Source organism: Typopeltis vanoorti, chromosome 17, assembly GCF_054136105.1.
Source record: "Typopeltis vanoorti isolate ZY-2024b chromosome 17, IOZ_Tvanoo_1.0, whole genome shotgun sequence".
Classification (NCBI taxonomy): Eukaryota; Metazoa; Arthropoda; class Arachnida; order Uropygi; family Thelyphonidae; genus Typopeltis; species Typopeltis vanoorti.
Genome location: NC_143565.1, coordinates 62,629,548 through 62,655,863, shown reverse-complemented (window position 1 = coordinate 62,655,863; position 26,316 = coordinate 62,629,548). Strand labels below are relative to the sequence as shown.

The window sequence follows — 26,316 nt, the reverse complement described above, 5'->3', positions numbered from 1 at the left end:
CCTGGCTGAGTTGCAATCATTTCACTCACATTAGCAGAGCTGTAATCATGTATTTATCAGTGTTTATCCTCTTCTCCTTTTGCATTTGTGTTTCTTTTAATTTCAAAAATTCAATATGACATCTAAGAGGAAGAATGAAGATGATAAAGCAGCAAAAAGATGCAAAGTTTTGACATTATCTCAGAAAATTGAAATTTTAGATAAGTTGAAAAATGGTACACGTGCTTCATCTCTTGCAAGAGAACTAGATATAAACGAATCAAGCATAAGAACAATACGAGAGAATGAAGAAAAGATTTGGTCTAGTGTCAAAGTTTCAGGTGATACTTCGGCAAAGGTTGCTCAAGTTTCAAGAAGAATTCCACAATTGGAAAAAATGAAAAAAATATTAATAGCTTGGAAATGAAAAATGCTCATTTGTGGATGGTGGATTCGAAACAAATTCTTTAGATTTGTTTTCTTTCATTTTAAATAAAGATGGCCAATCGTCAGAGAAAATTGACTTTCATGCAAGCAAAGGTTGGCTTGAAAACTTTAAGCGTCGTTTTAATTTGCACAATGTAAAGCTTCAGGGAGAAGCTGGCTCTGCAGATAAAGAAGCAGCAGAGAAATTCTTACCCCAATTTTTGAAATTCATTGACGAAAGGGTGTTCTGCAACACGTTTTCAATGCGGATGAGACGGGCCTATTTTATAAGCAAATGGGACAACGAACCTACATTACAAAGACACAAAAAGTTGCCCCAGGTTTTAAAGCTTTTAAGGATAGACTCGCTTTGCTTTTTTGTGGAAATGCATCAGGCGACTTCAAGTGCAAGCCTCTGCTCATTTATCGATCTAAAACGCCTCGTGCATTGCAGGGAAAATTTTTTTTGAGCAATTGCCCGTTGTGTGGAAGTGGAATAGAAAAGCTTGGGTAACAAAAGCTCTCTCTAATAACTGGTTTGAAAATTCATTCGTTAAAGAAGTCAAATATTACTTAGAACAGCAAATTCTGTGTTTTAAAGTTCTCCAGGACATGATGCTGAAGCCCTCACAACATTGCATCCAAATGTAGAGGTTTTATTCCTCCCACCTAACACCACTTCCTTAATCCAATCAAGGGATCATAAAAACATTCAAATCCTATTATGTCAGGCATGTTTACACCGCTAGACGAAGGAAAGCCTGACACGCTAATGGCATTTTGGAAGCGATTCAACATAAGCCACTGCATAGAAATGATTAAACTCGCATGGGAACAAGTGAATTCATCAGCATTGAATGCATGCTGGTATCAGCTCTGGCCAGAAGTTGTCAACAATTTTAAAGGATTTCCATCGATTGAAAATGAAGCCAACAAAATCGTACAAATTGCAAAAGCAATTGGCGGCGAAGGATTTTCAGATATGGAAGAAGGAGAAGTCAAAGAATTGATCGAGAAATGAAGAATTGGATGATCTTGTAACACCAGCTGACAGTGAAAGCAGCGATAGTGAAGAAGAAGATAAAGCACCTTTCACTTACAAGAAGTTAAATGAATTGTTAAAAAAGGCACAGGAATTGTCTGATTTTGCAATGGAGATTGACCCAAATGAAGAAAGAAGAGGACACTTTATGAAAGGCTTTTAAATTTTCATATAAAAAGGCTTTTAAAAATCACTAGCTTTTTAAAAAAATAATTGTATCATGTACCTACTTATTAAGCAGTAATAAAAAGTAAGAAATCGTACAAATTGCAAAAGCAATTGGCAGCAAAGGATTTTCAGATATGGAAGAAGGAGAAGTCAAAGAATTAATTGAGAATGACGATCGAGAAAAGATGAATGAAGAATTGGATGATCTTGTAACACCAGCCGAGTGAAAGCAGCGATAGTGAAGAAGAAGATAAAGTGCCTTTAACTTACAAGAAGTTAAACGAATTGTTAAAAAAGGCACAGAAACTGTCTGATTTTGTAATGGAGATTGACCCAAATGAAGAAAGAAGAGAACACTTTATGAAAGGCATTGAAAAACTCTGCCCTCCTTACCGTGAAACTTTTAAAGAGTTGCATCAGTCATTGTCCTAAGCAAAAATCACTAGCTTTTTTAAAAAAATAATTATATCATGTTCCTACTTATTAAGCAGTAATAAAAATCCTTTCAATTAACATTTGTTTCATTTTTCCATTTTAATTACAACAATATTTAGGTTAGTTTAAATTGTACATACATACTTTCTTAATTTTAACTATATCTAACACATTTTTTTCCATAGAAAGTTAACTTTGCGGAAAGCGATTTTGCCGTGAGCGTAATGTATTAATGACGTAACCCCCTGCATTCGGCAAGGGTTTACTGTATAGAAAATAAATATTAGGATGGTGACAAAATGTTCTGGAAGCTAGCGTGTTGTCTTTTGTTAGGATGTTATTGTTCCTGTATTGTATCTAATTTTATTGATCATATTCAATATGGCAGCTATAGAAGATAATATTAGGATGGTGACAAAATGTTATGGAAGCTAATGAAGAAGTTTAGAAATGAAGGAAAGAGTACTGTAAAAGAAATCAGAGTAATATAAAAACTCAAAAGAAAGATATTCTAGATGTCTAGAGAAATCACTTTGAAAGCATACATTAAGTTTATTATAATAATAAATAATTACAGAAGTCATATAAATGTATTATTTATTTCTGTAGAATGTTTCTAGCCACTTTCAGTACATTACAATAAGAAGAGATAAACATAATGAACACTAATTAAATTGAAAGTGCATGATATTATATGCAGTATCGACTGCAGGAGGATAACTCCATCTACATTAATAGATGTCAAGGAATAAATTAAAATTTAAATAAATAATTAATTAATTAGTTACAATTTTTATGAAACACATGAATGGTATTAGTAAGGATAAGTTTCCAAAATTAAGAAAGTTTAATGTAATAGGTTTTGTTTTAAGGTGTGATTGTGAATGTGTCTTCTTTATGTATTTTTTTCAGAAGAAAATAACTTTTGTATAGAAATTTAGTATTTTTCCACAGAATTGTATGTTTTGATCCCAAGGTGTGGAACCATGGATCACTAAAACATCTGGTTCAGCAAGCCATGTTTATGCTTAAGACATACAGAACAAGTAATCTAACTTCCCTCACCTCCAATATTAATATAGATGGAGTGATGGAGTTATCCTCCTGCAATCAATAGTGCATATAATATCGCATGCTTTCATTTAATTGTTGTTTGATTTTAAGTTATCTCTTCTTATTGTAGTGTATAGAAAATGATTATGAAACATAGCTGAGAATTCTGCTAGGTAACTAGTAGAATTTTGCATAGGTGACTTCCTTAATTATTTATTATTGTCTTCTGCTTACATTTTGATCTTTAAATGCTGGCCTGGTTAGCTGAGTTGTTAGCATATCCGCTCTCCAGCCAAAAAGCTGCGGGATTCAAAAAGGCTTTGAATTTCGCCGTGGGCATGGATGTTTGTGATTGTCTATGGAAATGCTAGTGGTGATGGTGGATGGTGGATGGCATTGGTATAGTTGTAGTTGTTGGATACAACTACAACTATACCAATGCCATCCACCATCCACCATCACCACTAGCATTTCCATAGTGGTGATGGTGGAAATGCTAGTGGTGATGGTGGATGGTGGATGGCATTGGTATAGTTGTAGTTGTATCCAACAACTACAACTATACCAATGCCATCCACCATCCACCATCACCACTAGCATTTCCATAGATGGTGGATGATGGTGGATGGTGGATGGCATTGGTATAGTTGTAGTTGTTGGATTTGAGTGGTGGAGACGGAGAGTTGTGGAGTAGGTGCCCTCCCTCGATGAGTCTTTGGGCTCCTGGAGGTGTCTTATAATAATAATAAATCAGTACATAAAATTTGCTTTCGAAGAAGCAAGAAGTCAAAAAACAGTGATAAAAAGTAGTGAAAAGAAATGCAATCAGGGGTATAGATCAGTACTAGAGGTAGAAAAATGCCATCAAAAACCTGAAATGTGATAAGGCAGCTGGAATACATGATGTTTGTCCAGAATCCTTCAAATATGGAGGGTGACATAGTTTTGCTATGGCCCAGTCAGAAGATCAAATTCCAAATGATTTGAATAGAGCTCTCATAATGCCATCTATGAAATAAGACATGAAATGAGATATATATGCATGAAATGAAATAAGACAGAATGTGAGAATTACAGAGGAATTAACTGAGGTTTCCATGATGTGATCTGTCCATTTTATGCTTAACTGGTAAAAAATCTTGATTAATATATTCATTAAAAAAAAAAATAAATAAATAAATAAACTGTATAATAATTATACATTAAAGATACCAAGCAATATTATAAACTTGGTTTTAATCCTTTTTCCCAAGTAAGCAAATAATCAGGTAAGTCAAGTTTTCACCTGAAGTGTTTTCAGGTCTGAGGCAACTCGTGGTAAAGGTGGAGTGCCGGCTTGGTTGGACGAGTGGTTAGCGTATCCGCTCTCCAGCCAAAAGGCTGCTGGTTCAAATCCCGCCTTGGTCATGGATGTTTGTGATTGTCTGTGAAAATACTAGTGATGATGATGAGCGATAGATGGCATTGGTATAGTTGTAGTTGGTGGATTTGAGTGGTGGAGACGGAGAGTTGTGGAGTAGGTGCCCTCCTTCGATGAGTCTTCGGACTTCCTGGAAGTGTCATGTAATAGTAATAATAGTAAGCTCTTTTCACTTTCCTTAGTATCTCCCATAATGCAAAGCACATCTACTTGCGGACATCTATGATGCTATTCATTAAGGGAAGACCCAGACTAGTTTTGACCTTTATTGAGGTCTCATCAGTGGGAGCTAGACCTTGAGATGCCAAGGTTGAAGTAATGCAGAACTTATAAATTTTACCTATACAAGTTGCCACAAGGTGCTTTGAATTTATTAAATAAAAATCTCTGGATGAAAGAAAGATGTAGAAAGTTTTTTACCTTGAGTATAACATATAGTATATGTTCAGGCCCCTAATTTTTTTCAGAAATCTGACATCTGTATTCTCCAACCTTTAATCAAGTTGATCAAATCCTTTATTTCTAACTCAAGTTCCAGATACATAACTGAAAACTGTCTTGAAGACTGCTAGATTAGTGTTTTGGCTAATTTCTCTCTTATTCCTTATAAATTTATTCAGTTGACTTCTAACCATACCTGCTTTACTCACTGACCATTCGTGCTCTCACCACTCTATCAGACATTGCATTCCACGGTTCAATCACTCTCCATGAAAAGAAACCACTCCTCACTCTCTCTCTCTTGCTCACAGCTTCCTTTCACAATTTCCAGGGATGGCCCCTTGCCAAGATACCAAGCAATTTTATAAACTTGGTTTTAATCCTTAGTGGCCCTTCTCCTAATGCATAGCATCATACATGTCTGCAAGGAGATGTGCTTTGTTAAAAATAAAATAGAGATAAGCAGAGATAAAATAGTTGTCATTCCATTGTATAAAGGTCTGATCAGATCATAGAGAGGATACAGAAGGTACAGAAGCAAATAACAAAGATGGTTTCAGAACTGTACAATGTTAGTTATGAGGATTGGCTGAGGGAATGTCGACTGCAGAGTTTGGTAGATAGAAGAAAATGTGATGATATGATTGAGTCTTTAAAACTGTTGAGAGGTAGTTAGAGGATTGATTAGAGGAACACTGGGGAGTTCTTTCGCTTGGTGTAACAGGGGAAAGGAGCAAGGATAAGGGGCAATCCCTTTAAATTGTGAAAGGAAGCTGTGAGCAAGACAGAGTGAGGAGTGGTTTCTTTTCATGGAGAGTGATTGAACCATGGAATGCATTGCCTGATAGAGTGGTGAGAGCACAAATGGTCAATGAGTAAAGCAGGAATGGTTAGAAGTCAACTGAATAAATTTATATGGAATAAGAGAGAAATTAGCCAAAACACTAATCTAGTAGTCTTCAAGACAGTGTTCAAACCAGTTTTCATATATGTATCTGGAACTTGAGTTAGAAACAAAGGATTTGATCAACTTGATTAAAGGTTGGAGAATACAGATGGATTTCTGAAAAAAATTAGGGGCCTGAACATTTGGCATCACAATTTTGTGTGGTTTGAGGCGACTAGTGAGCTTGTTGGAGATGCCACTCACATATGGAATTGCGATAGTTTTTGTATATTGAGTATCCTCTCGCTCTCTTTGTGGTGGTTCAGAGAAAAGGATTTTGTTGACGAGTCTTCATGGGTAGCCGTTCAAGTAGATTCTTAGATATCAATGTTAACTCGTCTTGAAGGTCCTTGTTGTGATGCAGACAGCTCTTTTCTTTAACATGTGTACTACGCTGAGTTTGTGAGAAATATGGTGAGCGGAGCTGAAATGTAGATAGCAACCTGTATTCGTAGGTTTTCTGTAAACTGATAGGTTTATATGGCCATTAATTTGCTTCTTATTAAGATGTCTAAGAATGGCAGTTGTTTGTCTCTTTCAAGTTCCAGAGTAAATTTAATAGAATGATGAAAGGAGTTGATCTTATTGAGGAAGTCAATTAGGTCATCCTTGTTGTGGTTCCATGCAATGAAGATGTCATCCACATATCTCCACCAAATTATTGGTTTAGGAATTATTTGAGGTAGGATTTTATTTTCGAGGTGTTCCATAAATAGGTCAGCACAAGAAGGTGAAAGTGGACTGCCCATTGCCGAGCCTGTTAATTGTTGGTAAATCGTATTCTTCCAAGAAAAATAGTTTGAATTTAGGCAATGATCGTAGAGTGCGGTTATATCTTGTGGGAACAAGGTACCTAGGATGCTGATGACCTACACCACGGGAACGTTTGTAAAAAAGAGAGGTGACATCTAGACTAGCTAGAAGATCATTTTCTGATATGGTAATGTTTTTTAATTTTTCCACAAAATGTTGTGAGTTTCTGATGTAACTCTCTGAGTTATGGATATGTTGTTGTAGGAGTTTGGAGAGATGTTTGGACAATAAGTAGGTAGGCGAGTTGATTCCATCCACAATAGGGCATAAAGGAATACTATCTTTGTGTACTTTTTGGAACACCATAGAGTCTTGGAGTTAAAGGGTGCATAGATTTTAGTTTTTTAATCAGATCTGTTGGCCATTTGGACATATTGCGTAGTAATTCGTTTGTATCATGGTGGTTTTTTAATGTAGGATCTTTCGTTAAAATACGGTAAACAGACAAGTCCAATAGTAGATTGTTTACTTTATCCTCGTAGTCCTTGGTGTTCAGTATTACAGTACTGTTACCTTTATCTGCCTTAAGTATTATGATGTCTTTGTTCCTTTTTAGATTATGAATAGTTCTATCTGGAGAGGTGAAGTTTTGTTTTGTGGTTCTAGGAGAGGAAAGTATTATGCAACTTTTTAGTCTGAGATCATTTGCTATCTGTAGTGGTAATAATGAGATTGCTTTGTCTAAACTGCAGATGAATTCCATTTTAGGTATCTGTTGAGGAATTATGGCATAGTTGAAACCTTTCTTGAGCATAGCGATTTCAGGTTTCTTTAAGATGCAGTCTGAGAAATTAAGAATAACTTGGTTATCTGGTAGAGAAGGTTTAGACTTATTATGGGTTGTATAAACGTAGTTGAATTTCTTGATCTGGGTCTGTTTGCTTTTATTAAAAACGTGCATAGCTAGTGTTGATCATTCTGTCTAAGACTTGCCAAACTTCCTTATCTAGAGAGCTGGAGAGATACATGAAGAAGTCGTAGCATTGTGAGTCTATTTGATTGACTAAGCAAGAATCTTGTGTGTTGTAACCTTTCACGAAGGATTAGCTATTTGTTCCTTAGCAACAACTAGTTAATCATGTACACACGATACGTGTATCACTCACGTTCAGTGCTATTTTAGTTTGTAACTATAATCGTTAGAATTTTACAGTTATTCATATTTGTGTAATGTTTTTAACCTAAGTTCTTGTATCCTGAAGATGCCAACAGCTAAAGTTTGGTGAAACTAGTAGGTTTAATAAATATTTATTAGTTAACACTTGATCTATTGTCCAAATAATTACTCTATGCTAGAATAGTAGATTTGGGATTTATACAGTATTAGAAGATGAGAAGTAATGTCTTGAGGAAAAAAGAATATGGTTTTTTAAAAGTAGAGGAGGCAATGGATGTTACATGCTTATGCCAAGAAAATATATCTCATTTTGTGAGGAAATCTCAGTGTTATCAATGGTGAGGGAAGGTGAAATTTGGTCTTGCTTGCATGGAATAATGCAGGATCCTTTTTTTGTAACCAAGTTGACAAGGTTATTCTCACCCCACTGAAACATGGCAAGGAGATCAGTGTTATGCATGTACTATGGGAAGCTCTTGTAGCTTAGGATATATGAGCGCCACAAGGTTTGTCAAATGAGCATGAAGAATAGAAGGTACTCTCATCATCAGAAACTGTTAATAGGATTTAAGGTTTAGAACAATTACACCCTTGTAATGTGATCACTAATTCAGCCCTTTCTTTTGCTTTTGTCATCTTATCATCTGAACTTGATCAGTAACATTATCATCACATGATCACTGAACATTGAATGTTTAGGGATTTCCTTTAGCATGCTTAGGTTATTCCCTCTCATAATTTCTTAATTTGAATTTACCTTCATTAACATGCTTGTCACCTTTCTCGTCTGTACTTTTGTACTGTTCTAAGTTTACTAATCACATTTCTCTTCATACTCCTTCCACATCATTTTTTTCCCCAGCTCCTGCTTGATAATGCTGCCAATCCATTTAATTCCCACCTGATTTATGTTTGACTCATAATATGCAATATACTGCCTTCCCCAAATACTCCTTGACCAGTTTGATTCTTTTGCCATGTACCATGCCATGGATTCTGGTTAGTTGGGACACACATTGAGACTAGAACACGTTGTCCTAATTAAGCAGCTAATTCAATTATGCAAATTTTATGGAAAAAGCTAAAATAAACCAAAAGCTAATAATAGACAAACTTTCAGTATACCTTTTGTTAACCATGTATTTATTTAAAAAAACTAAACGTACACATGTCAGTATCAAAAAATAGATAATTATATATGGGTTTTGGAGAAATTTACCAAGTGTGCTCTGACGTATTCCCTTTCTAGACTGCAACTGAACAAAATCAGCACAGGTATGTAATTCAGATAAAGGACTGCCTTCATTCTTCCATAAAGTAGCATCGTAATTCAGCTATAAATTTCCTAGCTTCTTAGTTAGTCACTCACTCATGTTCAGGTGTGTCATCCTCATTACTTGTCTTCTGGAGTCTTTAGGTTTTTTGTTGCAATTTGTTCAATTACACCCTCACAATCTTCATTTTCATTGTAACATTGAAGGCTATTGTCTGTGCATAAAAACTCTTCAATGTTTCTGACATGTTGCAGTTCCAAAATAATTTCATTATCAGTCATATCTACATTTCCTGGTCTGAATTCTTAAAACCACAATGAGCAAAGCAGTTTGAATTGTTTTGCTGCTTATTTCTCTCCAACTATCTGCAACAAATTGTACTGCTTGCAAAATCGTAACCTTTGTGCTGATTTCTTTGGCTGTTGAAGATAATGTCAGTAGATTTTCTTTGATTGTTTCAAGGATGTAGTGTACCAACCTTCTGTGATACAACTTCAAATTTTTTATGATTCCCATGTCCAGTGGCTGTACTAAGGATGTGGTATTAGCAGGAAGAAATTCAAGTTGAATGTTTTACAAACAGTCTAATTGAGGGTGTGTGTTGCACAGTTGTCCAAAAGCAGAACAATTTTTCTTGAATTTCGTTGCAATTTTGCATCCCAACTCATTAGCCATTCCTAAAAAAATAACAGAAGTCATCCTTGCATTCTTGTTATAATACAGCAAACTCCATTCTAAGCCCTTTAAAGCATCAAAGTTTGGTGCTTTTTCCAATAACCAACAGCTTCTGTTTGTCACTTCCAGACATGTTACAGCAGCACAACAATAACGTGATTCATGGGTTTTTTTTTAACCTGACAAGCACTGCACATCACTGCAAGTTTATAGCTCAGGAAACCGTCTAGTGTGACACAATAAAACAGATCTGTTTCATCACCATCATAGATTTCATCAATACTAAACTTCTGCAGCAATTTAGTTAGTTGAGTTAGTTTCTACTGTTCAGCACTGTCCTTCTCACCATGTGCCTTCTTAAATTTTATTTCATGTCTGGTTTTCCATCACAATAAACAACCATCTGGAGCTTTGAAGTTCGCATGGTCCAGTTTTCTAGCTAACTCTTCTGATTTGGTTTTTAACATTTGACGATTAACATGCATGCCTCGTTTAGTTACAATAGAAAACCATTGCTTGAGACCCTCCTCAATGTCTGGATCCTTGTCTTCTCACTTCTGTTTTGGGGATTTTCCCTGTTATCCATTGCACAATGCTCATTCTTCTCACAATTTATCCTGCTGGCCAAGAAAATGTGCGATTGTAGATTTTGGAACACCAGTTATCTCTGCCAGCTGATGATGATGATGACAGGTGTTAGATGGTTGGCTTTTATTTTGTCAAGTAAGATGATTTTATTTGCTAACATTAGATCTTTCTTTGTCATCTTGATAGGGGCCTTATAGAAAAAAAAATTAAATTGCTATACTGTTTGTTACACTTTTTACTAAAAAATTAACACACACACACACACCTGTTTTAATCAAAAGTATGCTACCTAGCAGTCACTGTAAGTAGAATCGTTACACTGTCAAAATGCACACATCCTCTCTACTCTGTATTCCAGTGCTGACTGACGGTAACATTCTCTATGCAACTCACTACATGTGCACCATCTACAGCGACTGTCCCGATAAAGCAGCAAGATAGCTCAAATAAGCAAAGCAACGAGTTTTTTCCCATGGCACTGGTTCAAGCTTCCTCCTAAGTTTGTCATAATCACTGACTCTGTAATTTCACATATATCTTTCTTAAATAAAAATTCCACATGTCGCCTAGCTTTTAAAACTGCAAGAATAGTCTAAATGGGGTGAAATTATTGCTTTTGTTAATTTTTATTCTTTATTTAATTTATTGCCATAATAATTTCTTCTAGAATTTTTGGTTTATTTATTTATCTGGTGAGTATTTCTCACCAGACCAATATAATGGGTTTGGTGAGAGATGCTCTTATTTTTAAGTAATTGCAAAAAAATATTTTTTCTAGATTATTTCTGTTTCTTCTGGGTTTCATATCCCATTGTCTCCATCAAGCACAATGATGGGTTAAAGGGAATAGCTCTTTGCAAGCTTATTGTTTTGTACAAAGTTCTTTCATCTTTGCATTCTTATTTTTTTTTCATTCAGCCACTAAATCTTTCTTTGTATTTTCTGTCTACTTGTTTCTTAAGTAAATTATGTTTTTTACTGATAACTTGTTTTTCATCTCTCTCTCTCTCTCTCTCTCTCTCTCTCTCTCTCTCTCTCTCTCTCTCCCTCCTCCTGATTCCAAAATGTCTCTTGTCATTTATTCATAGTTGATCTTTTTGAAGTAAGAGTAACCCCAGGATTCTTGCTACTATGTCCATCAATTTTTCTTTACCTTGATTCCATCAAGGTAGAGAAGAATTCCTCTTCTCTTATTGTTCTGAGTTTCTCTATAATCAGTTTTCCATATCGACACCTGTATGCTGGTCTTGATGCCTATTATTTTTGCTTTAGGGGTTATTTTCTTAGCAAATTTGATGTTCATTTAAGCTGTAAGGAGTTTCATGAGCTTTTTCATCTTTAATTAATTAATGATGAAATAACTACCTGGAGACCACCCAATGGAGAAATGAACTATGCAGTTCATTTCTCCATTGGGTGGTCTCCAGGTATATTTATGGCTTTCCCAATGATAAAACATTATTATTATTATTATCCAGGCCTCCATGGAGTCAAAAGACTCATCGTGGGAGATCCTTCCTAGGAAATACAAAGACTATCATACCACTCCTTGAACTCATTGACCACTTTTGCTCTCACAACTCTATCAGGCAATGCATTCCAGGGTTCAACCACCCTCCATGCAAAGAAACCACTCCTCACACCCTTGCTCACAGCTTCGTTTCTTAATTTCCAGGGATGGCCTCTTGTTTTCGCTCCTTCCTTCTGTGCCACCAAGTGAAAGAACTCCCCAGTTTCAACCCTGCAACTACCTCTCAACAGTTTAAAAGTCTCAATCATATCACCTCTTCTTCTATCTACCAAACTCTGCAGTCCACATTCCCTCAGCCAATCCCCATAACTGATATTGTACAGTTCATGTTGGAGGTTTAATGGAATAATTATCAGCACTGAGAAAGGATTAAAAATAATTTTAATACTTCCAATATTTTGTCTGGGATTACAAAAAACTTTTTGTAACAGCACACACATAAAAGCAATATAGTAGTGAGTGAAACTGAAGTCCTATCTAGGTGGTGAGCCCTCTATGCGCATTTGCAGGTGGCTTAGGATGTAAAGAGGGATCTCTAATAATTAATGTTTCCCAAATTTTGGGAAGTTTAATGCAACCATATTTGTTTAAATTGTCCGCGCGGTTAGCCTAGTGGCTTTGCGCTTCGCAACCATATGCCTGGGGAATGAGTGTCCTAGGTTCGATTCCCGTCGGAGACTTGAGGAGCTGAAGGATCTTCCTCAGCCATAGCCAAGTTAGCTGGGCTTGGGCGTGGGCAGTAGGGTTTTTCCACCAGTTTATCTGGCGTTTTTCATCCCGCAAGCAGGCAAACCAGTCCCGTGAACACACACAGATACAGCCAAGAATACCTTGAGGCACAGGAGTGACCATTCTATCCTCGTATTTCGGTTACGAAATCCAAGCATGTTTGGAAGGTTGTGGGCCTTAAAGGTCTGTTAAAGCCATTGAGATAGATATTTGTTTAAATTAGGTTGATTCCTGATTGCCGATGCCGATTCAAAAAACAGTCTTTCTTTTTTGAATTTACTATGGTGGAGCATGGTAGTTTTTTTCCAGGAGATTCTGTGGGATGTATCCAAAACATGGTCTGCAAGGCCAGACTGACCATAATCGTGTTTGCAGATGTAAGAACTGTATTCTTCTTACCGGATGGATGCTGACCTGCCTGTTTGTCCGAAGTAGGCAAGTTACAAAAAAACATTACATAACATTACAAAAAAACTCAAACCATTCTGTCCTCGTCCCCCCCCCCGGATATACGGTTTACCCAAAATCCACAAACCTAATTTCCCCCCTAAGACCTATAGTAGATGTCACCAATGCACCTTGCTACAAAATATCAAAGCAGCTAGCTAACTCTTTGAAACTCCTCATTGGTCTTACCTCATCTTATGTAAAAAAACTCCACCCATTTTAAAAACTTAACTGAAAATCGTACTTTAAATAATACACATATATTAGTCAGCTTTGACATCATCTCTTTGTTTACAAATATTCCCCTAATTGGCACCTTAACTCTCTTAAAAAACGTTTTTCCTTCTGATATCTTAGAGCTCTTTTCCTTTGCCATCAACTCTGGTTATTTCTCTTGGAAGAACAAAATCTACAGACAGATAGCAGGAACTGCCATGGGTTCCCCCCCTCTTGCCAATTATACATGGAAAATTTTGAAACACGAGCCATTGACTCTTCCCCTCTAAAACCTTCTATGTGGCTAAGATATGTAGATGATGTGTTCTCTATTTGGTCTCATGGCCCAGACACATTAGATTCCTTCCTCAGTCACCTCAATAGTCTACATCCAAGAATCCAGTTTATGATGGAAAAGGCAAATAACAATAGTTTATCCTTCCTAGACACCTTAGTAACGTGCCTTCCTAATGGTAACCTTTCTTTCTCTGTATATAGAAAACCTACTCATACAGGTTTTCTATATACATTCACAAACTCTCCCACCACCACCCCTCTCAGCAATATGGCATTATTAAAACTCTGACCAATAGGGCCCACAATCTTTGTTCCAGTAAAACTGCCCTGTCAACCAAACTCAAACACATACACAACATCTTCCTTTCCAATGGCTATAATGACTACAAAATTAAAAAAATAATCAAATCCTTCCCCATTCCTCGACCACCTCTTCAGAGGGACTACAGAAATGCCATCACCATACCTTACATCCGAGGTACATCCGAAAAAATAACCAGATCATTAGAAAAGTACAACCTCCACACAGCTTTTAAGCCCTACCATAAACTTGCTACCCTTATCCATTCAACCAAAGATCATCTCCCTCCTCTCTCAGTGCCTGGAGTATATAGAGTACCTTGTGCCTGTAAACTGGCTTACTTCGGACAGAGAGGCAGGTCAGCATCCATATCCATTCGGTTAGAAGAACACAGATCTTACATCTGCAAACACGATTATGGTCAGTCTGGCCTTGCAGATCATGTTTTGGATACATCCCACTGAATCTCCTGGAAAAAAACGACCATGCTGCACCATAGTAAATTCAAAAAAGAAAGGCTATTCTTTGAATCTGCATCTGCACTCAGGAATCAACCTAATTTAAACAAATACAATTACATTAAACTTCCAGAAATTTGGTAAACTTTAATTATCAGAGATCCCTCTTTACATCCCAGGCCACCGACAAATGCCCATAGAGGGCCCACCACCTAGATAGGACTTTAGTTTCACTTTGTATTGTATTTGTGTGTGTGTTGTTACAAAAAGTTTTTGTAATCCCCGAAGATGTCTCTGTGATGGAGACGAAATATTGAAGTATTAAAATTAGTTTTATTCCTTTCTCAGTGCTGTTAATATTCCATTAAGTCTGTACTATTTAAAGTAAGATTTTCAATTAAGTTTTTAAAGTGGGTAGAGTTTTTTACATAAGATGTGGTAAGACCAGTGAGGGGAGTCAAAGAGTTAGCTAGCTGCTTTGACAATTTGTAGCAAGGTGAAGTGGTGGCATCTACTATAGGTCTTAGGGGAGAATTAGGTTTATGGATTTTAGGAAAACTGTATATACGGGGGGGGGGAGAGACGAGAACCGAATGGTTTGAGTTTTTTTGTAATGTCAGGAGGACATTTTTTTTTAGTTTTATTTTTAATTTTAACTTCAGTTTTTGTTAAAAAAAATTTAAAAAAACTTCTTAAAAAAGTGTCCTCCTGACATTACAAAAAAACTCAAACTATTTGGTTCTCGTACCCTCCTCCCATATATATGGTTTGCCTAATATCCATAAACCTAAGACCTATAGTAGATGCCACCACTTCACCTTGCTACAAATTGTCAAAGCAACTAGCTAACTCTTTGACCCCCCTCTCACTGGTCTTACCACATCTTATGTAAAAAACTCTACATACTTTAAAAACTTAATTGAAAATCTTACTTTAAATAGTACTGACATATTGGTCAGCTTTGACATGATCTCATTGTTTACCAATATTCCCCTAACCAACACCGTAACACTCTTAAAAAACGTTTTTCCTTCTGATATCTTAGATCTCTTTTCCTTTTCCATCAACTCTGGTTATTTTTCTTGGAAGAACAAAATCTACAAATAGATAGAGGGAACTGCCATGGGTCCCCCCCCCCCCCTCACCAATTTTTACATGGAAGCATTAAACCTCCAACATGAATTCTGCACAGCACTTAAGCCTCAACACACGAATATTGTACTCTTGAAATCATCTGCCTCTGTACCCTATCCCCTTCAAATTCTGGAGACCAAATTTGAGAACAATAGTGTAAGTGTGAGCTGATCAGGGTCTTGTACAATGGAACGACGACTCTTTTATCTCTGCAGGTCAGCGTCTTTCTCACTATTGCAGCAATCCTCTGGGTTACCTTCATCACCTTTGCAATATGTTCCCTGAATTTCAGGTTTATGTCAGTCATCACCCCCAGATCTCTTGTCTGCCCTACTTCCTGCAGTACAGCTCAGCTCCTCCAGTCGATTATGTAGCCTCCCATTGATATATCCCAAACTTCAAGACTTTACATTTTGCTGCATTAAACTGACACTCCCCAATCATTTGCCCATCTGTTTAGTTTATTCAAATCCTCTTGCAGTGCCACCACATGTGCACTATTACTAATAACTCTTCACATCATCTGCAAACAACTGAATATTCCCTCTCCCCCCACCTCCACAATCCGTTGATAATGTCATTGATATAAATGTTAAACCACACAGGTCCCAGTACTGAGCACTGTGGGACCCCCACTTGTAACTTTCTGCCTCCTTTATATTTTCCCCCTCATACACAACTCTCTGGTACCTATCAGACAGCCAGTCCTGAATCCAATTGACTAACTTGACATCTAAACCCATGTGCTGCAACTTAAATATTGGCTTATTGTGTGGCACACTGTCAAATGCCTTTGCAAAATCCAAAAAAATGGCAGTATATGCCTTTTCCTCATCAACTGCTCTTGTCACTTTATTATAAAGGCAATCATATTATTAAAGCAAGAGCGTCCCTTAACAAATCCATATTGACTCTCACAAATAACATTACCCTCATCTGCCCAATACTCTTTATGGTCCCTCACTAATTTCTGCAAGATCTTAACAGCTACTAATGAAACACAAACTGGCCTATAATTAGACACTTCCAGTCTGTTACCGCCCTTATGCAATGACACTATCTTACCTTCCTTCCATTTCTTGGGTACCTTTCCCATAGCCAGACTTTCATTGAAAAGCCAGGTCAATGGAGCCATCATTAATTTAGTAGAATGTTTCCTCTCTCAGTTCATCTTTTCCATTCCAAATTCCCATGGCATTTGCATCAGAATCTGAAAAGGATCCAACTTTTGCATTAAAATCTCCAGAGATTATCAGGATATTTCTCTTGTTTGTATCATCCTGATGCTGTTCTAAAAATATATATTCTTCTTTTTCTTTATGGTCTGGTGCATAAATTTGGCAATTTTGATGTAGTGGTTCTTTTCGTTTGCTTTAAGTCTGATGGATATGATTCTTGAAGAGATAGTCTTATATCAATGATGGCATTTATGAAATGTTTTCTGATTACACTTGCAAATCCTGATGTTGGAATATGAAAATGTGTTCTTGAGAAACACATAACCGATTTTTGACCTATTCTCTGTGCTTTCAGAACAAGCATGTCAGCTTCCCCAAATGCATAAATTTATTATGTAAAATTGTAAATATATTATAAAACTAATTGTGAAAAATATATGCTAAATCATTATATATAAAATTATTATGGTCTGCTAAATGAAAAAAGCATAAAAATAGCAAACTAATTTTGCTTCGAATTGTTGAATTTGATTTTTGAATTGTTGTCTCTCAATAATAGAGTTGATTGTTTGGATTTTTTGGGGGGTTGTTGACAAAGCAACTAAGAGGCTAGTGTATTGTGTGTATTATTAGGGCCATTTACTGCTATTTGAGATGAATTGCTGCCACCTCCATGATATTGATTAACTTACTTTCACTTAAAAATTGCTGATAAAGTTATCACATCCTAGATGGGATTCAAAACCAAGTCTTTTCACCCATAGGGAGGACTAGCCGAGCTGAAAACAAACTGAAGAAAGAACAAATATGAGGGGAAAGAAAGGAATGTGTAAAAAATAAATTAATTAAAAAAGCACCAATGAGAACATTATTTCACCAATATTCATGGCCTAGTTAACAATATAAACAATGTGCACACCACTTATAGTCATCTAAACCAGAATTACTATTCCTGATGGAACCCCAGCTGGTAACTTCAACAACCACTCTCCAATTCATTTCCAAACTGTATGTTGTACAGTTCCTTTTGCCACAATGGTAGTGGTAGTGGTGGTGGTGGGTATACATTCATTAGAACTGACATCCTGTATCAGAGATTACAAAGCCTCAACTCTTCCCCCCCCCCAGCAGTTTGATTTGCTTTGGCTCAAAATTTCTTTACCAAACCTACTTGTCTCTCATTTCCTGTCTTTATCACTCTCCAAACTCTGATCTCCATTTGAACTTCTTATCCATCTTTAAAGCTCAATTTTATAGTCAAAATACCCTGATAGTGAGGTCATCCTTCTTGGGGACTTCAACATCCACAGCTCAGATTGATTTCCTTTCTCTAGTTCCACTAATCAAACAGGCAGGGATGCCAAGGCATTTACCACTAGCAATGACCTAGCACAGATCATCAATCTCCCTACCAGAATACCTCACAACCCCTTCCAATCTGCCAACACATTTGATCTCTTTCTAACAAGCTTCCCTTCCAAATATACTGTGGATATCAATTCTTCAACTTGTAACTCAACCATGACCTCATACAAGTCTCTTTGCCATGGAACAACCTTCATCCAACAGTTGACAATCTTAAGTCCTTTGGCACTACAAGGGTGCCAAATGGGATGACTTCCATTACTCCTACTTCTCATTTCCACCCAGGAATGAAGATCTTCATCTATCATTCTGCTCAAAATCCCCTGCCACCAGCCAAGCCTTGGTTCTCAAAAAAAAAAAAAAAGTGCCAATGTAAGTACAGAAAAAAAAAAAAAAATCAGCATACCACAAGTGGCTCAAGACTAAAACTGTAGCTGCCCCCAGTCCTGAAGATACTTTCAGGTGCAAACTTTGTTTGCTCACACTTGGATAAAGGATTAAACTAAATTTATTATACTCTAACCAAGTGAAAAATAAACTTTCAAAAGAGCAAAATCTTGTGAACTCGCTTCCTGTCCAAATGACAGTCACGCCTTCTGGTCCCTTGCCAAGGATAATGGATGCAACTTTTAAACCCCTATGTTTCCACTGCTGTCACATCCAGATGGTACCATAGTTACTTCTCCCAAAGACAAGGCCTACTTACTGGCATACTCCTCTCTTCCATTTCCTGCATAGTGACTAAGGCAGAGTTTCTCCTGCTTTACTAAGAAGTGCTAACTGCATGAAACTCATAATCATCTGCCAGAAAGAAATCCAAAGAATCCTTAATAATATGAACACAAACCAAGCATCTTGTCCTGATGGTATTCCATCTGTTGTGTTAAAAACTTGTGCCCGAGAACTAGAACCTATCCCCAGTTGCCTTCAGTTTATTCCAGTCATCTGTCATCTACTCTACAGCATGGAAACAGACTTGCACCAAACCCATTCCAAAGAAAGGTGATAAAATCTGCCAACAAATGACAGACTTTCATCACCTCTGATATGGATTCCTCAACTCTTGATCCACAGTTGATCTTCTCACCCTCACCACCCACCTCTGGACTCAAGCCACAGAAAAATTTGGAAAAATTCATGATTGTTCTTGACATTTCAAAAGCATTTGACAGGTTTGCCAGAGGGGCCTACTTAGCAAACTGCCATTCTATGGTCTGTGCAACTGGATTGCCAGCTTTCTCATTGGTCGCTCACTACAAGTCAGGATGGGTGGTTGCCTCTTCTGAGATTTCCTTGCCAATTCACAAGTACCCCATGGTTCTGTACTTTCACTCTCTCCCTCTCTCTTCCTCCTGTATATAAATTACCTACTCTCTCACAGATTTCAAATCCTATCCATAGCTTTGTAGATGATAGTATGCTTCATTTGTCTTTATCATTTGACAAACCTTGTGGTGTCCAGTTGTTAGAACCTTCAAGATCCACCATTACCAATGTCTTGAACTCCAGTCTCCTGGCTATATATCAGTGTGATAAAGACTTCTTCGGTGCCACTGAAACTCAGTTCCTGAAACTCAATCCCTTTTCTTCTTAACTTTCAATGATACCCAGATATCCAAACACAACCAGATTTCCCTTCTTGGACTGACCTAAACTTTGACCTTTTGTGGCTCAAACATATCTTGACTGTAACTTCTGCAGCCACCAAAACACGGTGTACTTTTCCTCTCAAGATGCTACTTCACACACCTTTACAACTCCTAACTATTGAAAAATCTGAAAGAAATCCATTTCCTCCATCCCCATGGGACATCTGTTCTTTCGACAATATCTTCACAGGAACCATGTTCTCATATGCAGATCCCTATGGCTGAAAATAGATCAGGCTGACAGGAATGTTTATCACCATCTTGTCAAATTTAATGCTGATACTCAAACATCTATACAGTAATGCATGCAACAAATTGTATTATCCAGATAGCAACAGTCTCAATTTCCATTCTATCTAAAGCCTTCATGGAACCTAGAGTGCCAGGCAGCCAAAAAAAGTTCACCTGCCACATCAAACTTCATAGCTTTTAAACATTATCAGAGTCAGTGCACATTGTATTAGATGTCAGAGTCAAAAACAATCTTGGATCCATTTAACCTCATGAATTACTCAACCAGTGCAAAAATTCTATGGGATAAAATCTGTAAAATGAAAGGTAGATACAGAACCCACTGTTTGTCTATCTTAGACCATAATGGATGTCTTGTCACTGATTCCAAAGCTATTACAGACACTTTGGGAGAAAATTTTGCCAAAATCTCAGCAACTGCTTTATATCCTCCTGAGTTTTTAAAATTGAAAGGGCAAGAAAAGAAACATCGGTTAAAGTTTTCTGCCATACAGTCATCCCAGTGCAGTAGGTCCTGATGACATCCATTATGAAATGGTAAAACATCCTCCATCATCATTGTATGCAAGGACAGAACTGGAGGTGGTCCTACTCATGGAGGAGTAGCTATTCTCCATGAGTAGGACCACCGCTATGAATATAACTGTCTGCTAGTAAAAGTCATACTCCTTTCCATCATGTCCAGCTTAATTCTGCTTTGGAAGCAGTAGCAATTCTTCTATCTGTGGGATTTTTTATTATAGTATGTTCAGTTTTTACCACTGAGTGTTGAGTTAAATGAAATCGATCTTGATAACCTTATCTTGCAAAACTGCCTCAACCCATCCTCCTTATAGATGACTTTAATGATCACAATGCTCTGTGAAGTAGTGCCAACACAAATAGATGAGGTCGTATCATTGAACGAATCCTTGACAATAATGCCCTCTCCCTTTTGAATAATAGACTCACTACTTTCTTCCACATTCCTACCTGCTCATATTCTGCAGTCGATCTTACAATCTGCTGCCCTTCCATTCTTCCATTGCTCACATGGGATGTCGAAGAAAACACGTATGGAAGTGATCACTTTCCTGTTTTATGCATAACGTCTTCACAGGAACCAAGTTTTCCTACAGAGATGCTGATATGGAAAATGGACCAGGCTGATTCAATCAAACATCTATCATTGGAGCAGTAAAGTGTGTAACAGACTACATTGACCAGGCAGCAATAGCCTTCATTCTAAGAAAATCATCTTGATTTCCACTTTATCCAAAGCCTTTGTGAACCCAGAATGCCAGCCAAAAAGAGATGAACACAGAATATGGAGTATATTTCATGGATACCCTGCCACATTAAACTTAATAGCTTTTAAGCATGCTTGGGCTAAAGCATGCTATGGGAGATGTCAGAGTCAAAAACAATCTTGGATCCAATTTATCTCATTGATTAATCAAATGACCAGTGCAAAAATTGTATGGGATAAAATCCGGAAAATGAAAGTGAGATATAGAATACACTGTTTGTCTGCCTTAGACCATTAATGGATGTGTTATTGCTGATCCCAGAGCCATTGCAAACACTTTGGGAGAAACGTTTGCCAGAATCTCAGCAACAGCTTCATATCCAGTGGGAATTATACTATCTTGGCCATATCATCAAGAACAGGGTGTTTCCAAGGCTCTGTCTTAAGTGTGACACTTTTTGCTATCAAAGTTGACACTTACTGAACAGCTTCCTCCTGCTGTAGATAATGCTCTATAAGTTGATGACTTCACAATTTACTGTTGTAACATGCTAACTTGCTGAAGTTTTCTTTTAATGAAAGACAACTTTAGCAAGTAATTGATCATGTTTCTCTATGGGCTCTTAGTAATCGGTTCAGGTTTTCAATAATAAAAAAAAAAGCATCTGTATACACTTCTTTCAAAAACCCACTCTTCACCCAGATCCTGAAATAGGAATGAGAGACAAACTGTTATTTCAGTAGCAACAGCAGCCAAGTTCTTAGGATTCATCTTTGAAAGAGAACTGAACATTCACTGCACACATTTATCAATTAAGAAAAAAGTGAAAGAGAACATTGAATCCCCTTTGCACTCTATCCTCTACTAAAGAGGATGCTGATTGAACTTCATTGCTTCATTTATTCCTTGCACTTATACATTCAAAGTTGGATTACAAGTCCTTGGAGAAAGTAAGTTATAACTCACTTTCTCTGACATGCATTAAAAACATGCTGTGATCAGCTGTCATCCATTCACAGTTCAACTTGAAACCCATAGAAAAAAAAAAATGTAGCTTCTTTGTTCATTTCTTCTGCTATTGTTTTCTAGATCAGCCTCTATATTTGTATTTCTTTCTGGAGATTACAAACAACAATATAGGTTTCATATTTCTTTCCAGCCTTCCACTTATCCAGTGTACTGGTGTACTCTCATCAAACTGTGTATTATGACTTGAGATAACAATAATAAAAAATAAAAATAATTCTATGCAGCTGACTATCCTAAGAAATTCTTAGAATATATAGATAAACTATTACAAGAATTACTCAAAATTTACAATAGATAGTTATATCAATAGATGCTAAATATGATTAAATTATAATTAGTAAACAATAAATACTTTTAATTTTGTTTTTAGCCACCCTCGAGAGGGTCAGCTTAATTCTGCTCTTCACATTCCTTTGTTTCCATCCAAAGACCTTCCTATTGACCTACATATTAAGGCAATTGTGGGATACAAAGGAAGGTAAGCATTGATATTTATTATATTTTATTATAATAAAATTCCCTTTCATCTTTTCATAGTTGTTATCTATTTTCTGAAATTTTCTATTTCAGAATTTAGAGATCTGATTCATTTTTACATTTTCAATGGATTTATATTCATTGCAATTTTCTTTTAAAGTTTTGTGTGCATCAGTATTAATATCTCTGCCAAAATGAGCAGTCTGTTTAGTCAAGAAGATATTTTAAAATGGGAACTAATAATTTTGAAATTTAGTTTATTCGTCGGGAAGTGAGAATAAATATGTTGACTGAGATGGAATAGTTTTTGTCATGTCTCCAATTTTGCTCCAAGTCATGGATTACTGTAGGGTCAAAGCCAGATAAGGAGGTGACCTCAACATAACCTTCAAGGAATGCAGAGAACCAACTGGGATTCTGACCTAATATCCAGTCATCCGCTTCAAATGGTGTTTCCCATTAGTAGATATCCACTGAATGAATGAGGATGGGCTGGCAATTTGGGACTTATCCAACCAAATGGTACTGTCTATTATTGGCTTAAACCAGAAATAAACATGATGCTACAACATAATGAGATTTCATGACAACTAAATTTTGAAATTTAGTTTATTGGTCAGGAAGTGAGAATAAATATGTTGACTGAGATGGAATAGTTTTTGTCATGTCTCCAATTTTGCTCCAAGTCATGGATTACTGTAGGGTCAAAGCCAGATAAGGAGGTGACCTCAACATAACCTTCAAGGAATGCAAAGAACGAACTGGGATTCTGACTCAGTTAAACAAGTTAAACATTCTTGGCTCAGTTAAACAAGTCCCTCTACCACCACCACCACCATTGTTTTCATCAGGAAACCAGGGCAAACAGTGAAATGTTTACTACTTGAACAAACACATCAGAAGAATTGAAGATAGAAACTCAACATAAGAAGTACGAAATGGAAAGGAAATCAAACTTGCGTTTGATTTCCTGAATTGAATATCATGTCGACATTGAGAAGAGAGAAGAAGAGGTAAGATTTATTATTATTACGCAAGATCCCATGGAGTCAAAGACTCATCTAGCAGGTCCTTTTATCAAACTCGCAGCTCATCATACCGTGCTTTAAACACACTCAAATTCTCTGCAAACACCACACTCTGAGCAAGGCATTCCAATCATTCACAACTCTGCGTGAAAAAAACCTGCCTCTCACTCCCCTACTCACCTCCTTATACAGCTTCCAGGGATGATCTCTGGTTCTCCCCTGATCTCCCACTATTTTCTGTAGAACCTCTCTAGCATTGATCCTATAACAACCCCTTAATAACTTGTAGGTCTCTATCATATCTCCCCTCCTCCTCCTGTCCACCATACTCTGCAAGTTGCATCTTCTCAACCTTTCCTCATACTTGACATTCCAGCGGTCAGAAACTACCTTAGTCAGTCGCCTTTGGACCCTCTCCAACATCTCTTCATCCTTCTGAAAACCAGGTGACCAAATCTGGGCACAATAGTCCATGTGTGGCCTAATCAAAGCCTTATACAATGGAACAAGAATCTCCCTACTTCTACAAGTCAGTGTTCTCTGCATCATTCCCAGAAGCCTTTGTGTTGTCTTTACAATTTTGGTTATGTGTCCCCTAAATTTCAGATCCTTATCCATTATCACCCCCAGATCTCTTATTTCCTCTATCTCCGACAATATATCCTCACTAAGCATAAATTCTGCATTCCATTTTTGTTTTCCAAATTTTAAAACCTTACATTTTGCAACATTGAACTCGCATCCCCATTCCTGTGCCCAATCACTCAATTTATTCAAGTCTTCTTGCAAGGCTACAACATCTTCTCTACTCTTCATGGTTCGTTGGGCAATAATGATCAAGAAAAGGAAAGTGTAGTACCAAACATGGAGAACTTCTTTATTGGAATACAATTTCAAGTAGAGTTATGTTTGCAAACTTCAAAATGGGGAATTTTTGAGTCATTAGAGGAGGAGGAAGCTGACATAAAGAAAATGGAAAAGTTAGTCCTTAATGGAGATATAAACAGCAGAGTGAAAAAATAATCCCACCAGGCATATAAAAAAAGTTTTGGAAAAATTTTGAGGAAGGGGCAAGGCCAATAATAATGGTAAGTACCAGCTGGATTTCTTTTCATGATACAGAAAAGTAATTACTAACACCATGTACTAACATAAAGATGTGAACACATTCACACAGAGAGAAAACCCAAAACATAGAAAAGACTCATTGACTATGTTATTGTTGATAGCATTATCTTCATGCTGGTTAGGATATAAGAATATGTAGAGAATTTGAAATAGGAATTAATTATGGGTTGAAGTTGTCTGCAAGGATAGTAAAATTAGAACACCATGATAGACACAAGAAGTAAAACAAGCAATCCTGGAAAAGAAAAAGCATACCGAATGTTTCTAGCAAATAAGTTGGCAGATGCCTGAAAAGTACACAGAGAAAAGTGTAAGAAAGCTGACCTATGTGTAAAAAGTAGCTAAACAAAAATCAGAGGAAGACTTGGGTAAGAATACAAACATTTTACAGAAAAGTAGAAAATATTATTATTATCTGAGACCTCCAGGGAGTCAATGACTCATTCAGGGAGGCTATAAATTACCCAAACTAGCTGTCATATCATCCTTTAAATTCATTCACACTATATGCACTCACTACCTCTAAAGTCAAACTATTTCACTCACTCACTGCTCTGTGAGAGAAAAATCTAGCTATTACCCCTTTCTTGACTGTAAACAAACTTAATTTCCATGGATGTCCCCCCCCCATGTTCTCTCCCCACCATCCAAAAATATAATGAAAAATTTTATCAGATGCTATGCTATAATACCCATTCAAAAGTTTATAGATCATATCACCCCTCTTTCTCCTGTTAACCAGAGTCTTTAATCCACATTCTTGCAATCTGTCCTCATAATCCAAATCTCATAATCCAGATATAATTTTTGTAACTCTTCTTTGCACTCTTTCTACAGCTTCTTTATCCCTTTGGAATCCAGAAGACCAAATCTGTGCACAATAATCCAGGTGTGATCTTACCAATGCCTTGTAAAGCATTGGTAAGATCACACATGTAAGGATGACTTCCTTATCCTTACATGTCAAGGTTTGCTTCAACATCACAAGTATCCTCTGAGTTGTATTTGTAACTTTTGCTATGTGACCTTAGAATTTCAAATTCCTATCCATCAATATACCATGATCCATTGCTTCTTCAGTTTCTTGTAGCATAACCTCACTAATATAATATGCCACTGGAAATCTAATCACACAAAAGTGACTGATAGCCATTTGCATTTGCCCAAATTTCCAGCCTATTCAAATCATTTTGTAAGTGCTGAATATCAGTAGCATCCCTGACTGCCCTGCCTATCTTTGCATCATCAGCAAATAATTGGACATCTGATGACCCTGCCTGATGTCATTAATGTACAGATTGAACAATAATGGCCCAAGGACTGAACCCTGAGGTACACCACTGGTCACCTTAAATCTGGCAGATTCACACCCACTGTATGCCACTTTTTGATATCTGTCTGTCAACCATCCCTTGATCCAAGTCAAGAGTTTATATTCCAGTCCCGTATTCTCCAGTTTATGCAACAACCTTTTGTGTGCTATCCTATCAT

At 36.9% G+C, this 26,316-nt stretch overlaps 1 protein-coding gene across 1 annotated transcript in view; it reads left to right on the top strand.

The window, feature by feature from the left end:
* LOC150097442 (BBSome complex member BBS2-like) overlaps positions 1-26,316 on the top strand; it is a 539,668-nt gene that overhangs the window by 368,303 nt on the left and 145,049 nt on the right. Inside the window, exon 14 of the mRNA XM_090406918.1 lies at positions 22,563-22,670. Within this exon, the coding sequence (XP_090263044.1) occupies positions 22,563-22,670 (108 nt within the window). The remainder of the gene's footprint in view (positions 1-22,562; positions 22,671-26,316) is intronic.